The sequence below is a fragment of the Rhinolophus sinicus genome, linkage group LG09, assembly GCF_036562045.2.
Source record: "Rhinolophus sinicus isolate RSC01 linkage group LG09, ASM3656204v1, whole genome shotgun sequence".
In the NCBI taxonomy this organism is placed as follows: domain Eukaryota; kingdom Metazoa; phylum Chordata; class Mammalia; order Chiroptera; family Rhinolophidae; genus Rhinolophus; species Rhinolophus sinicus.
In genome coordinates, this window is record NC_133758.1 from 31,001,281 (window position 1) to 31,018,111 (window position 16,831).

General features: G+C 39.9%; 1 protein-coding gene across 3 annotated transcripts in view; it reads right to left on the reverse strand.

The window, feature by feature from the left end:
• Positions 1-16,831, reverse strand: part of MAPRE2 (microtubule associated protein RP/EB family member 2) — a 140,958-nt gene that overhangs the window by 71,768 nt on the left and 52,359 nt on the right. The window contains exon 1 of one of the 3 annotated variants that reach the window (XM_019740826.2): positions 16,522-16,785. The exons of the other annotated variants lie outside the window; for them this stretch is intronic. Coding sequence (XP_019596385.1) covers positions 16,522-16,640 — 119 coding nt within the window. The 5' untranslated portion in view covers positions 16,641-16,785. Of the gene's footprint in view, positions 1-16,521; positions 16,786-16,831 lie in introns of those variants that run through there. 3 annotated transcript variants of the gene reach the window in all.

Sequence of the window (16,831 nt, forward strand, 5' to 3'; positions counted from 1 at the left end):
GATCACACAACCGCGTGTGGCAGTTAAAACTCGGGAGGGATATTTTGGATGCAGAGGTGCCCCCTGAGGAGCAAGGGGTCTCAGCTACACATCAGGCTCCCCAGCTCAGGGTTCAAGTACTGGGGAGAGAAGACCCTAGAACTTCTGGCTGTGAAAACCAGCAGAGATTGTGGCTGAGTGAAGCGACGTCAGCTGGAGTCCCAGGAGCTCCTTTTAAAGGGCCCACACACGTACTTACTCACTGACACGCTCACCTTTCTCTGAGTTACAGCACCAGGGCAGCAGCTCCAAAGGTGCCAGGGACATACAGGGAGGAACTGAATTATCTAGCTTTAGGGCAAAAGCTGGAGGGGCAGCTTTCTCCCCGACAGATGCTGGCAGATGCCATAGTTTCTTTGTTGAGCCCTCCCACCTCCCAGTGTGCACACTTAGGGGGATGCCATATCTGAGTCTCCATCAACCTGGCTAACACTGTTCACCCCACCCTGATGATTCACTGAGACCCTGGCCCACCCAATTTGTGGGCCCACTCAAGCCTCTTCCAGTGGGTTTTCCATACAAATGGCCTGTCTTGGCTCATGCTGTGGACTTTCATAAAATCTCTCATAGGTTAACAAACCCCAAACAAGGAGCATCTGGCCTCTTGCTATGCAGTAGTGAGCTAGCACTAGTGGCAGCTGACCTTGGTTCATAGCTTAGCCTCTCCTAGGCACCTCTAAGCCTAGCACAGGTGGCGGCCATCTGTGGATTGCTTTGTGGCTCCATTCCAGAAGGCCTTGGGGGCCAGCATGCCTAGTGGATGGCTTTGGACTGAGTTGGAGCACCATCTGGCTTCCGCCATGGATGACACATGAAAAACACAAACTGAGCAGGCACCAGAGTCTTGCTAAAGCAAATCCTGTTCCCCAGGGCCAGCTCCCGAACAACAGCACCTCCACTGTAGTCACAGCCAGTTCTTACAACCAATTGGTCCGAAGGTAATTCCCTCCCATTGCCGTGCAAACAGCAACCAAAGCTCAACTACAACAGGAGGGCACACACAACCCACACAAGGGACATACCTGTGGCAACTGGCTCAGGTGACAAGGGAGACTGTGCCACTGGGCCTCACAGGACACCTACTACATAAGGCCACTCTACTAAGACCAGAAGACATAGCAGCTCTACATTATACATAGAAACAAACACAGGGAGGTAGCCAAAATGGAGAGACAAAGAAACATGTCCCAAATAAAATAAAACAAAGCTCCAGAAAAAAGCTCCAGAGACAAGCAATCAACCAGACGCAAAGTTCCAAACACTAGTTATAAGAATGCTCAATGATCTCAGGGAGACCATCAACAGAGAAATAGGAAGCATAAAATGGAGATGGAAACCATGAAAAAGAACCCGTCAGAAATAAAGAATACAATAATGGAAATGAAGAATATATTACAGGGAATTGACAGTAGATTAGATGAAGCAGAGGATCCAACCAGCGATGTAGAAGGCAGCAGAAAACACCCAATCAGAATAGCAAAAAAAAAAAAAAAAAAAAGAATCCAAAAAAATGAGGAGTGTTTAAAGGGCCTCTGGGATAACATCAAGCATAAAAACATTCAAATCATAGGGGTACCAGAAGGAAAAGAGATCAAGGAATTGAAAATCTATTTGAAGAAATAATGACAGGATATGTCACTAACCTGGAAAAGGAAATAGACATAGAAGCCCAGAAAGCACAGAGTCCCAAACAAGATGACCCAAAGAGGCCAACACCAAAACACATCATAACTGAAATGCCACAACCTAAAGACAAAGAGAAAATCTTAAAAGCAGCAGAAGAAAGGCAGTTAGTTACCTACAAGGGAATTCCCATAAGACAATCAGCTGATTTCTCAACAGAAACGTTGCAGGCCAGAAGGGATTGTCAGAAAATATTCAAAGTGATGAAAAGTAAGGATCTACAACCAAGATTACTCTACCCAGCAAAGCTATATTTAGAATCAAAGGACAGATAAAGAGCTTCCCAGATAAGGATAAGTTAAAGGAGTTCATCACCACCAAACCAGTAATATAAGAAATGTTTAAAAAAAAAAAAAAGGAAAAAAGAAAGAAATGTTAAAAGGACTTCCTTAAGATGAAAAAGATCAAAAATATAAATAATAAAATGGCAGTAACTACATATCTATCAACAATTACTTTCAATTTAAATGGACTATATGCTCTAATCAAAAACAGAGGGTGGCTAAATGGATAAGAAAACAAAACCCTGACATATGCTGCCTACGAGAAACTCACACACAGATTGAAAGTAAAGGGATGGCAAAGTTATTTCATGAAAATGGAAACAAACAAAAAGCTGGCATAGCAATACTTATACCAGGCAAAATAGACTTCAAAACAAAGGTTGTAACAGAAGACAAAGAAGGGCCCAGTAATTACACTTCTGGGTATTTATCTGAAGAAACCCAAAACACTCCTTCGAGGGAATGTGTGTATCCATATGATCATTGCAGCAATGTTTACAATGGCCAAGATGTGGAGGAAGCCTGGCTGTCTGTCATGGATGAATGGATACTGATATACAATGGAGTATTATTAAGCTATAAAAAAGAAAGAAATCTTGCCATCTGCAACAACATGAATGGACCTAGAAGGCACGATGCTGAGTGGAGTTAAGTCAGACAGAGAAAGGCAAATGCCATATGATTTCACTTATGTGTGGAATCTGGAGAACAGAATAAAAGAACAAACAGATCAGAAACAAACTCACAGATACAGGGAATATTTTGAGGGTTGCCAGACGGGAGGGGTTTTGGGGGGATGGATGAAAAAGGGGAAAAGATTAATAAGTACAAATTGGTAGTTACAAAATAGTCATGGGGATGTAAAGTATAGCGTAAGGAATATAGTCAATAATATTGTAATAACCATGTATGGTGTCAGATGGGTACCAGATTTATTGCGGTGATCATCTCATAAGTTATATTAATGTCTAATCACTATGTTGTACAGCTGAAACCAATAGAATATTATATGTCAACTGCAATTGACAAATAAAAAATATTTTAAAAAAATAATAAGAAGAGTGAGTGGATGAAGGTTAGTTCGAGAGTGGACATGTGTTAAAAATTACCCAGTATTTCAATCGATTTGATGAAATTTGGTAAAGTGCCTCCCCATTCTGCCCCAGTGCCTCATTTCCAGGTTCCTAGAATTAATTTGACTTAGAGACTAAAACATACTTAAAAATTAGATCTGAATTCAGCAATTGAGTATGATTATAACATTTTTTTTTTTTGGCTCCCCAGATTTAAACCAAAGGCCTCATATTACACTGGTTGACCCTGTCTCAGAGACCTATATTACTTTACATTACTTCAACTGTAGCCATTGTTATAATTAATATAAGCCTAATAAACAATACCATAAAAACTTACTTATTATGTATATTTATGTGTGTATATATGCTACAAAGGATTATTTTAAATTAAGAATAAAATAGAATAGTTTGATGAAGCAAAGAAAACAAACTCAAGATAGGCTGCTAGTTAAAAATAACCTACTATTTTTAAAAAAGGAAATGTCAAAGGGCTATCTTTTATTTTTAAAACTATTTTTATATTAATAAAACGTAAATTTTCACTACAGAAAAAGTAAAAAATAAAGATAAAGACCTCTTCTATGTGTGTGTGTGGGGTATATGTATATGAATTTTATACACACATGCTTATATATATATATAAATGGGTTTATACATGCACAGAGGATTTAATATGTAGTGTCCCCCCTGAATTCATGTCCACCCAAAACCTCAGAGTGTGTTCTTATTAAGAAATACGGTCTCTGGAGATGTAATTAGTTAAGATGAGGTCATACTGGATGAGGACCCTAATCCAACGACTAGTGTCCTTATAAGTAGGCCATGTGGAGACGCAGAGAGACACAAATACAGGGACGAAGGCCATGTGATAATAGAGGTAGAGAATGGAGCAATGTAGCTACAAGCCAAGGAATGCATGGGGCCACCAGAAGTAGGAAGAAGCAAAGACTGATCCCCTCCTAAAGCCCTTGGAGGACCTACAGCCCTGCCAACACCTGCATTTTCAGACTTCTAGCCTCCACAACTGTGACAATAAATTTCAGGCCACCTAATTTGTGGTAATTTGTTATGGCAAGCCTAGGAAACCAATACAATACATATACATGTTAGTACTTATCAGCTTGTTTTTCTTAACATATTGTGCACATTTTTCATTTCTTCTACATGTGTAACATTTGCACTACATTTCATTATGTAGGTATACCATAATATACTTGATTTCAGAATTTTATGTTAATAACGTTTAATTCCAAGAACTTCTAGTTTGGTCATTTCCCCTCTTTTTCAGTTAATTATCATTTCAAAGCAACAGAACTGATAGTCACTTAAATGCTAACAATGACCCAAATCATTGTTGGCTTACATAAAAAGACATGGACATTTTTCCATGTCCTACAATTCTTCAGGTGATTTTGCAGGGAGGTTTAGTTGTTTACTAGCTAGAGTCATTAAAGCCAAATGGACATCATCAGTCCTGAGCTCCCCTGTTAACGGGAAAGTAAGCAAGCAATCATCTTATTAAAAAAAACAAAACACATCCTGTCCTTGGCCATCATAAACTAAGGGAATCACAGGATGTCCGGTCTAACAGTATTTGGCTTCCTTTCACGGAACAACCTCAATTAAAGCAAAAAAGAACACTCTTAACTCTCAACTGATACTCCAGTGGCAGCGACCTGCTCAGTCCCAACCAGAAAATAATCAGAAAATAATCACCTATAACCTAGATAGCAAGAGATTACTGCCATCATGGAAACAGTAACTCAGCTGAAATTTGGCCTGAAGGTTTTGCAATAAATGGTAGATGAAATAAGTTGCACTCTCAAAATCTACTAGTAAGTAGGCCTAGGGCATTTGTGAAATCATAAATACCTTGTATTGTGCAGTATCTTTGGATTTTGAACATATGTGGCTAAGAAATTTGGCTTTTACCTGGAAAGATTCTGGAAGCCAAGCATCCCCACCTTATTCAAAACTCACATGGTCCCGCAGCAGATCCTTTCAGGTAAACACAAGACTTTACTGGGCTTTTGTTTCTCAGTTTCTAAATTATACTTAAGGCAATTTCTCTAAGGGAGAAATTGTCAGGAGTCAAACTGGCAAATAATAAAACAGCCAAATTAGAAAGAAAGATAATGCAGTGAGGAAGAGTTGGGAAGAGTTTGCCTCAGAATTTTTTTTAAAAAAGGAAGGTAGGGCATCCAATGCTGTAATTATCATGGGCAAAATTTTGAAAGCATGGAAATGGTCCTTTGCTGCTTTTAAAAAAATGAAAGCATTTCTACACACATTTTCATCTTAAATTTAATAGTGGAAAATCTGATCTAGCGTTAAGGTGACACTAAATACAAAGAAAAGAATGTCTACATAATTACAGGGCTGTTCTCCAAAGAAATAAAAGAGTATCTCCTATCTATCAAGAACCCAAAGAAAATCTAGCTACTAAATTTAACTGTTTCATATCAAACTTTTAAAGTGGGTTTGGTGTTGTTTTGTGTGTGACCTAAAATAATGATCCTGTTATTACTGTACAGTCTATTCTTAATATAACTATTTTATATGTACTTTCTGAGAGCTGGACCTAATTGCTAGAAAAGGCACTGTGGACAAAGACCAGGGAGAAATAGCTATTCTTTTTCTTGAGGGGTTTATATTTAGGTTAAGAACACAAGATAAAATCTAAATCAAGACTATATTATAGTATCTAGGATATATTTTTTATAATCTTCTTATAACAATAAGATAAACCACCTGATTTTTAAAAAATGGGCAAAAGATTTGAACAGATGCTTCACTAAAGAAGATACACAAAAGACCAATAAGCACATGAAAAGATACCTAACATTTTAATCATCAGGAAAATATAAATTAAAATCTCAATGAGATATTGCTACACATCTGTAAGGATGGACAAAATTTAGAAGACTGACAATACCAAGTGTCACCAGGGATATGAAACAACTGGTACTCTCATATTCTGCTGGTAAGAATTTAAATGGTACAACCACTTCAGACAATTATTAGCAGTTTTTAAAGTTTCTTTTTTAGTGCTTGCTTCGGCAGCACATATATTAAGTTTCTTTTTTAATTTTCTAAAATATAAAAATAATTATTTATTTAAGTATAGTTGGTATACATTATATCAGTTAAACAAACAGCAACTATATTATCCAAACATTCCACTACTAGGTATTTACCCCATAGAAATGAAAACATATGCTCCCACAAAGACTTGTACATGAATATTCATAGACTTTATTCATAATTGTTAAGAACTGGAAGGAACCCAAATGTCCATCAACTGGTGAATGATAAACAAAATATGGTCTAGCCATACAATGGAATACTACTCAGTGATAACGAATATTGAACTGCTGATAAACCAAATCTGGATGAATCTCAAAATCATAATGCTGAGTAAAAGAAGTCACACACTGAAGAGTACAATCTGTATGATTCCATTTACATAAAATGTAATCTAGACTATGGTGACAGAAAGCAGAGCAGTAGTTGCCTGGAGCTGTGGACAGATGAGATATGAACTTCAAAGGGTACCAGGAATCTTTTGGGAGTGATAGCTTCAAGGGCATATACACTACCAAGACTCACTGAATCATACACTTTAAATGGATGCAGTTTACTGTACGCAAATTAATTTTTAATTAAGTTGATGGGGGGGAGACTAAAGTATAATCTGTTTGAATTTTTTCCACATTCAATTTGGACTTTTAATGAACATCTGCTGTGTGCCAGGTACTGTACTGAAGACACAAAGATCACAGATTATTACAAAAATAGGGTAAAAGAGTAGATTGAAACTACAAGCAATGATACTAGCTAACATTTTTGAAGGCATTTGCTTTGCACCAGTCACTGCTTGGTATACTTATTCCGTATCTCATTTAAATCCTCATTAAGAACTCTGTGAGGTTGATGCTTTTATTAATATTATTCCTATTTGTACTTTAGGAAAATGAGCTTTGAGAGGCTAAAAAATTTGCCCTAGATCACACAGCTAGAAAAGGGTGGAGCTGCGATAGAAAAGTCTCACACCAGAGCTCAGGCTTTGCCATTACACTGCAAGGCCTCCCCAAGTAGCAATCTGGGGCTTGAAGAATCCCAATTGGCCCTAATGTGGGTAGGAATGGAGGGCTGCTCCAGGCTCCAGGCCATATTTTCGGCGTAAGCCAAGTTTTGAACTGGAGTTGAGATAGCAGTGACATACTCATCACACAAGCTGGAAACAGTCACCGCTGACATCTTAAAGTCCGTGGTACGGCAATGCTACCTGCCTGTCAGAAATTCCAGTGAGAGTAAAACTGGCTTCCCAAACACCAAAACTGCTTTTGAATTATTTATTATGTGCTGCTAGCCTCCCTGAGGGATTTTGGAAAGACTTACAGGTGCCCACTCTCTCCTGTGGTCAGGGCCCAGCCTGGCTGGTGGATGATTCATCTCTTTCTCCTTTCCCCAGGAGAACAAATATTGGAGGGACAGATTTACTCTGACGCCAGAAAGAGAAAGAGAGGGAGAGAAAAGTGAGGAACAAGGGGCTGGCACATCTACCCCAAGAAGCCCTCACCCTGTGCGGGGTTCATCCCCCTCCATGCTGCATACACCAATCACCCCTTCTTCTGCTTCCTCCTCTTCTAACAGCATGTTCAACTCACAAGCTCCACAAGCTTTCTATTTCATGGTTATTGATGGTGAGCAGGTCCCTATAGCTGAGATAATGTATTCAAAGCTCTCCTTTTGTTGATTCTTAATTGGTGAGTCTCCATGGGGATTCACTCAGCCTTCACCCAAACCAGTGGGTGAGGGGGCTGGAGTAGGGGGTATGGTGAATGCAGACGGCTTGTTTCCTGGCCAGTGATGCACTAGCACTATCTGCAGGGGTCACAGGAAGGCCAGATATTGCTTAGTAACTTCCATAAGGTGGAGGTTAGATGAAGACTTAGGGGAGGCCAGAGGACTGCAGCAGAGTGGCTAAAAAAAATGGCAATAACCTGTCATCTCACTGTTTTAGGGACCCACACAGTACTCGACATACAGAATTTACTCAAAAAAAAAAAAAAAAAAAAAAGAAAGAAAAGAAAAGAAAGAAACAAGAAAAGGAAGAAAGAAAACAAAAATTCAAAGATATCGAAAAAGAATCCTCACAGAGGATTATTTTGCAGTTTAGTGCAAGATTCATGGTGCATACTAAGCAGGCTGGACACCTCTCTCTCTCTCTCTCTCTCTCTCTCTCTCTCTCTCTCTCTCTCACACACACACACACACACACACACACACACAGACACACCACAGAGGAGGCAGCTCCAATGTACTATGGAGAGAATGAAACAAAATAAGGACTATGGATTGTGATACGTGAAACCTCAAAGAGCAGATGCTGTAGGAGCATATTTCATTTGTGATTTCCGATGTTGGTTTAATGTAAGAGTGGTACTTGAATTAGGCAAATCTTTAACATCATCCATGTGACTTTAGTAAAGTCCACGAATATTTGGAGATGCTTTCCAATACACTTCAGCATGTAAAACTCATTTTTAAAATTAAGACTCTATGAAAAGGTACACTGGACTTATCCAGTTCCCACCACTATTATTAGTTTATAACGTTTCAGTTTCTCCAGGCACATCAAGTAAATATGAATACATACTCTCATTTTCCTCACTTTTTACATAAAAGTAAGTATACTGCATGCATATTATTTTTAACCTATTGATGGTCAATACAAATATAAAAAATTGGGGGATCATAAAAGCTCAGCTTTTGGGCCAGCCTGGTGGCTCAGGCGGTTAGAGCTCCGTGCTCCTAACTCCGAAGACTTCCGGTTTGATTCCCACATGGGCCAGTGGGCTCTCAACCACAAGGTTGCTGGTTCACTCCTCGCGTCCCGCAAGGGATGGTGGGCTCCGACCCCTGCAACTAAGATTGAACACGGCACCTTGAGCTGAGCTGCCTCCCAGATGGCTCAGTTGGTTGGAGCCCGTCCTCTCAACCACAAGGTTGCTGGTTCGACTCCCACAAGGGATGGTGGGCTGCGCCCCCTGCAACTAGCAAAGGCAACTGGACCTGGAGCTGAGCTGCGCCCTCCATAACTAAGACTGAAAGGACAACAACTTGACTTGGAAAAAAAGTCCTGGAAGCACACACTATTTCCCAATAAAGTCCTGTTCCCCTTCCCCAATAAAATCTTTAAAAAAAAAATCAGCTTTTTACTTTTCCTCAAGTGACTTTTTGTAAGAAAGAAGTAAACTTCCCACCATGTAGGTCACTTAACGATGCTCAAACTGGTGCCTCAAAGCTATATTAAAACTTATACCCAGAGGTCACAGTTGGGGACACACACTCAAATGTTTTTTATTTACATGCTGCATTTCTGAAAGCTTTTGAAAATTACAGGAGTGATAATTTTGCCTCTGCCAGGTATCAGCACAATAACCACAAAATTACTTTACTGGGGTCAGATGTGGGTACCTCTCCATCTCGGATGCCTCCCCTCAAGCAATCCTCCCTCCGTGCCTGTTGTCCCGGATACTAGAGGCTTTTCAAGGAGCGGCTGTACATTATTTTTCTTTGTATTCCAAGTGCTCAGCATGGAGTTTGGCATATAGAAGCAAGACAGTAAGTTTACTGAAAGAATAGATTCTTAAGTGCTTAAAGTGACTGCCAGAATTGTGGCTTAAATTTTAATATAACAGTAATTGTGTAATTATTTAAAGAGTGGGAATTAAAAACATTTTCTTTTTTATTGTAAGCAGCCTGAAAACATGTGTTGGCATTGTAAAATGATGAAAAGGAAGTAGATTGAGGTGGGGGAGAGGAGCCCATTTTAGAAGCTTCAATTTCTCCTGATTTGCTGAGCACCAAATGCAAACCTTGCAGGAAATCATGGTGGGCTCTTAAAGGAAGGGATACTGTGGTTGATAATCAAAGTAAAACTGAACATAAGAATGCTTCTCTGAGATATTAATGCATTTTTTGACAAATTACCTCTTAGGACTTTGCCTGGTAGGCTGACTCTAAAGAACAAGGAATTAATGGATTTATAGCAAAACAAAAACAAATATTACTTCTACAAAGAGTAAAACAAGAATACAGAAATCTAAGGTGTACCTCATGTGAAAAGCACTGTTATTTTAGGATTATGGAACGACACATACACGCTGGCCATAAACTTCAGGACCAATCCTGTATACAAGACCACAAATTTTATAGACTTCCACCAATGCCCACTATATTATTTATAACATGTACTCTTTTCTCTCAAATCTCTTACCCTAGTCCACTTCGTTTTCAAGTCATGGCCCAAATCTGGTTCTTTTGGCACATTTTACCTGTCTGAAACAAATGAGGTCTAGAAATAACGGGAAGATGGAAGACTGAGTTCTAGCCGTATTTTCTGTACCAGATAAATTACACAAAAGGACACCATCACTAAAAGCAGCCATCAACTTGACCATGAGATATATATATATATATATATATATATATATATATATATATATATATATATATATCAACATCTTTTGCTCCTTTAGAAAAAAATGCTTTCAGTAAGAAAGTTTGCCCTGATTCAAGTGAGTAAAATCCTAATTAGCCTGGGAGAATTGACACTGAAAATGCACAAGATTTTTTTTTTTTTTTTTGTAACCTACTAAGATACTAAGAAGTTATTTCTTGGTGGCCTATAAAACTGTTTAATCTTTATCTTACTAGTGATTTATTTTCATTAAAATCAATGAGCATTTTGAGAATGCATTTAACAAAAACATTTAGGAGAAATTTCTTTGTCATGCTATAAGGAGAAAGTTGTATAATTTCAATTTTGGCCTATTATATGAATTGTAAGTTTCCACTTTGAAAAAATTCTCTCCACATGATATAAATCCCAAGGGCCCAAAAGACCAAGATAAACAACCAGTGTTTTAAAATGAACTAAGAAACAAAGTTCAGACGATACCAATGGGTTGTGCGTGCAAAAAGGGCTGCTGGAATAGTGCTTGAGATGTGAGATGAGTATGACATATCCAATTTGGTATTACAGAGGCTGACTGCTGAAAGATAGCCTGAAGTCAGGAACATGAAACCATTCTAACATAGATGTATATTCTAACATATTTCATTGTGGAAAAAGTTCCTTTCAACAGGAAAGGAACAAATCGATTTTTCCTTTAAAGTGAAACTGACAAAACTCAAAAGTAAACAAACCCACACAATCCAAGTTAAACTCTCAGTCCACTCCAGAGCCTGCCATCAAGGTGATCACCTTCCAGCTGTCACAGGAACTGGCACTGGAGCCACAAAGAGCACCCTGAGCGGTTTCATCAGCCATGTCTGCATGTTTTATGGCATTAAGTGACTCAGGAGAATCCTTCACAATGAAGTACCAGACACCCTGCTTTTGAGTTTGGAAGGATTAGACTAGGGTACCGACGAGCCACCCCTCGAAGTTACGCTGCTAACTAGGAAGTGGGCTTCTGCAAGTATAGAAGCCAGTGTCTGAGCCAAGGACCAGGCCTGGTACGGGGTGAAGAAGCACTGATTGCTTCTGCTTAGTGAAAGATGCCTTGAGCCAGGGAAAATCTATCTATCTTGCCTTGATCCTTCCACTGGGGCTTGCAAGAGTTCTCTCATGGTGAATTAAGGCTTCTCTAGTACTTCTGGACTCTGCAGGGTAGGGCACTGTTGGAACTCCATTTTCCTTTTCATTCTCATTTCAGAACAGGAGATCAATTCCAGCATGCACACTTCTGTTTATATTACGCTAGTTTTCAATTAATGAGCTTTCAATGGCTTTCTATTTTCAAATTCTGACCACCCTGCCTGCCTTTCAATGCTCCTGCCTTATTTTCCACTACTGCCCAAGGTGCACGTTGCCAGGCCAATGAGAGATAATTTCTGATTTTAAAGACTACACTCTTTTCACCAAAATGTTTGGTCTCCCACTGTGTCCTTTAGCTTCCTACAATATACTGGCCTTGAAGGTATCTTTTTCTACTTTGAGTCACTGTGGGCTCAGGAAATCCAAATCACTTTTGTTATCAGACCAAGCCAAATAGTCAGGAGGTAAATTTCTTACAAAATGAGCAGCTCACACATTTGACTTTGCTAGAACTCAAGGACCTGGAGTGGCATCTAGCAGAGAGAAAGCTTGCCCAGAGCAGAGTCTTAAGTATTTGTTGAATCAATTCTCCAAACCAAATGGAGTATTTAGATTAGTACCAGTATTTCCCACTCCATTCATCTAAGGGATTATTCACTGCAGCTTCAAGAGGTCCCCGTAAATATAGAAAAGATACCACCTATGGAAATCAACCTCCTACATTCACAGGACCATCTCAAACCAGTTTTGTGCTAAGATAATACCCTGTAAACAGATACAACCAGTGACAGCCACTGCGGAGCAGGGGTGAGCTCACCCGGGGCACCAAGAAGACCATCATCCCCTTAACAGAAACTATGACAAAGGACCCTGAAAAGACATTAAAAATATTGGGTACCTAATAATCAAAGGTTCAAGTAACCCTTTGTTTTTGTTTTTTTTTAATACTAACAAAAATTAAGGACAAAAGTCACTATTTTCAAAAACCTCCTATGACAGTAGTAAACCCAGATGATACTAATACATACATAATGGAGGCATATGAAGCTAGACTTTTGCTGTCCACAGCTACTGTTTTGGGGAGTATGATCTGAAATCAACATTCTGGTTAAAGTGAGCCATGTTACAATAGCTTCTATTAAATGGAACACAATTTCACGACTCTCTTACTCACACACGTACACACATGCACAATTTTTCTTTTTGTTTTTCTTGACAGAAGTTCATTTTTCAAAGTTGGATGTCAGAGCCAACATTGTAGGCTTAAGTTCTCGTTTTGCTTTTCTTTACAGTCCATTTCCTGGGGCCAAGTAAGGTTTTTTTTTTTTTTTTTTTTTAAATATTCAGAAACATACGCTACTGTAGTTGCATGTTCAAACACCCACGTGGAAACAGTCCTCTGGACTTATACATTCATTCTTAAAAGCCTAGAGTATGCAAACAAAGATGCGGTGGGCAGAGGGCCAGTTAATAAATCTCATTTCCTACTAGCATCTGCATGAAACAGCCATAGGGAGTAACCTCTCAAGGGAGAGCCAGAGCAGGACTCACTCACTCTGTGAATTAAACAGTGTCACCTCAAATGGCCCACACTACATTTATATTATTTTAAGCGGCTCTTAACATGTATGGATTTCCAGGGCTCATAAATGCAACGAGGAAGCTGGGGCTGAGGAGGCCGGCCATCCCACAGTAGTGGACATGAGCCATGGAGACATCCGCATGGCTCTGCTGAGCCATTTTTACACTTGCTCCTTTCAACTGAATTAATGACTAATGGAAGGGTAATTTTCTAAGGGAAACTTGCTCTTCTAACCAAAGTGCACACTGGTTTCAATAATGATTTACTATCCACTCTACTCCAGGCTGGAAAAACGGGCTCTGTTTACACTCAGAGATACCTGGGTTAAGATATCTGGGTCATGAACCATATTTGACCCTTATTTATAAACAATCTGGTGCAAACGTTATAGCAATAATGTCTCCTGCTGCGAAGAGTGACTGATTGCTCAGTGACAGTGCTCGGAAGCAATGTCTTGTTCTCCAGCTGTGCCCTCCCCTCCTCTCAGCTGTACTACCAGCCAGGTGAGGGGTGTTCTTGTTCTGGAGTTCCTAAAAGAGTACCCCTTTCAATAATTACAGCAGTCTTCTTATATTTAGTTTTTCTTTTAAGAAAGTCTTTGTTTTAAATGTTTGAAGTTAACGTCACAAAAACTTTGTGAGAATGAAATGAGGTATCTTACGTGTAATGAGCAAATGTAGATTTCTCTAAAAAGATAAAGGGCCTGCTGGAGGGCCTACCTAGAAGTCAGTAAAGGAACCAGAAAGAGAATTCACTCTGATCATCCCAGGGCTCCGGGCTTACCCAGGCTCTCCATGGTCCTCAAACAGAACTCGCAGACACATCTCATTGGTGGGGAATATACTGAACCTACCGCTGAAGTAAAACTTACTTGGTTATACCTCTACTCTGGCTTTCAAATTGCCTTCCAAGTTTTCTCAGCAATTAAATGGCAATATTGTTCCAGCCTCAGGATGCCAAAATAATTACAGAACAGTTCCTGGATAGAAAAATGTGTCACATTTTCCCTTCCCTATACCCTACCAAAAAATAAGTGGTAGTTATGAGACACGGGTCATCCACTTTGGAAGAAGGGCAGACGGAGGAAAAGATCAACTGTGTCTGTTTCCATGTGCACCCTTTGTATAATATAATACAAACGCAATTTTGGAGGCTTCCCTCTTCATTTAACCGATGACATGTCTCACTATGGTGTCCAGTAATCCTATTAGATAAAGTATGAATACAATGATGCTCATAGTGACTTAAGAATTTGTCCAGTCAGTTCTTTATTCAAATTCAGTTGTTTTTCACATAATTTCAGGTACCATCATAGGGACTAAGAGAGCAAATTGGAAATAATTCAGGAAATGGAAATAACTTGGACTGAATTAAAAAGGTAAATAAAATTTCATTTTAAAGCAGTAATTTATCATCAAAAGGTAACATTTAACCTTTCCACAAGTGATTTTCCACTGCCATTTCAGTTAGTTCATATGACTAATAAAACCCAAGTGGGCCACATCCTTTAGCTCACATGGTAAAATTCGAACTCCATCTTAAAAGCAACTGCTACCTACATGGCAGAGATTAAATTATTTAAGAAATGAGGGCTTCAAATGTATTATTACCTTTAAGAATAGTTTAAATAAGTGAGGTTTAAAAGCAACTCAGGGTTGTTGTTTTTAATTCTATTATAGGCCTCAGAATGTTCACAGAGATAGGTGGAGGAGTCAGGGAGAGATGGGACCAAACTTTCCCAATCATAAGAGTCTCCAAAATGAGAGTCCCAAAACTGTGGACCAATTTTGGTGTATGTTAAGTGAATAACAAGGTTTTTGGACTCTGTAAGGAGGCCATGCCAACATATTAGTTGCAACCACAAGGCATGAGATTTTGGTGACCTCATGGGTACAGCCAAAATTAACTCCAAGTATTTATGTAACTGCCAGAGATGACAGGGTAAAGGTTGCTTACCATTTTTTTTTATTATTATTCAACAAATAGTGGTTCTTTGGTCAAAGAGAGAGGAAGTGGAAGCAGAGTACTTTTAGTCCTATTTTATAAACATACAACATTTATACTCACAGAATATTCTACCCATAACACCATCTGAATGTTTAGATGAAGGCATTTAAAAAAAAAGTTATTTCCTGTTGCTCACTGGCTGAGAGGATGCGCTTTAGAGGTATGTGTGCTCTGCCTCAAAGCAAAAGCATTGTTAGTGGTTATCAAGGTAACATTTAAAAATAACTACCCCAGTACAAAAGAACTTCAGAGGAAATATGAGTGAAGCTATCAGTCTCCCTTCAAGTCTGGCCTTGAGCTGCATTAGACTCTAGCGGCATTCTCAATTACATTGTTATCCTTATCAAACAATGCAAACAATTTTAATGAGCTTATCTACTAGAACATATTGCCAGATATGCTAATGTAAAACTGATGCCAACCATACAGGCTGACTCATTAATCAAAAGTCTCACAAAATAATGACCAAGATCAGCCCCATCCTCAAATCAGACCTCAGCAAAATACCAGGAATTACCTTCCTAGTGTAAATAAGAAGGGCGGGCTCCCCTATCCATGCAGAGGCCATAAACTCCTAAGAAAATGCATAACAGCACCCAGTTCTTTTCAGGTCCGTGGCAGTCCAGTCTCTTTCTAATAAACCTTGGGTTCTATGGAGAAAATTTTGGTGAACGCCTGACACCATGACCTCTGCTGTCAATCCTTGCACCAATCAGCGAGCAGAATTCTTACAAAGCTCCATCAATCTGGTGGTTTAACATCACAGACTGCAGCTTAATCTAGAGGATTCCATCTTTCCTGCACACACACACACCAGGGCAGGCAGAAACATTTTCCTCGCCATCCTCCTGTTCTCTGCCTTTAGGCACAGACTACCTAATGGTTCCTTTAAAAATCTAAAAGGGAAGGAGCAAAGGAAGTGCTACAGCCTGTGTCCCTTTGGAGAGGGGGAAAAATTGCTTGCATTTTTATCAATGTGGAAGGAAAGAGATGGAGGGAGATCCCTTGCAGGCAGCAAACCTATTCACAAAATGCTTTCCATCTGCAATCGTGGAGCCTCAATGCACACCCAACATGACACATGGAAACGGATAGCAAAGAATCACAACCGCCTTTACAAACGCACGTCTGCAGCCTGGTCCGGAGGCAGTGTCTGCTCCATTATATAACGGGCTGGATTTCCGCGCGCCCCCGCCGAGGTCCCCCGCCCAGCGCCGCTCCCAGTGCCAGTCTCATTACCTGTAGGAACGCTCCCCGCGCACGGTGTGCTTCCGGAAAGGAATGATGGTCCCGTTATCCTGGATGATGTCGTTGTTGTTCTCGCCATTTGGGGACAGGGTTTGGGTCGGACCAGGCATTGGCGCACTCCCGAAGAACGGAACAAACAGCTGTGGGCCGGCTGGTGAGGAAGGTGGCTGTGTCTTGCCTTCCCGCTCGCCTGCTCCTCACGCAGACCGTGCCTGCCGCCTGTAAGCTCCCTCGCCTCTCTGCTCCTGCTCCCACCCCGCCCTCCTGCGTCCCGCCCTCCTGGCTGCTGACGTCAAAGCGC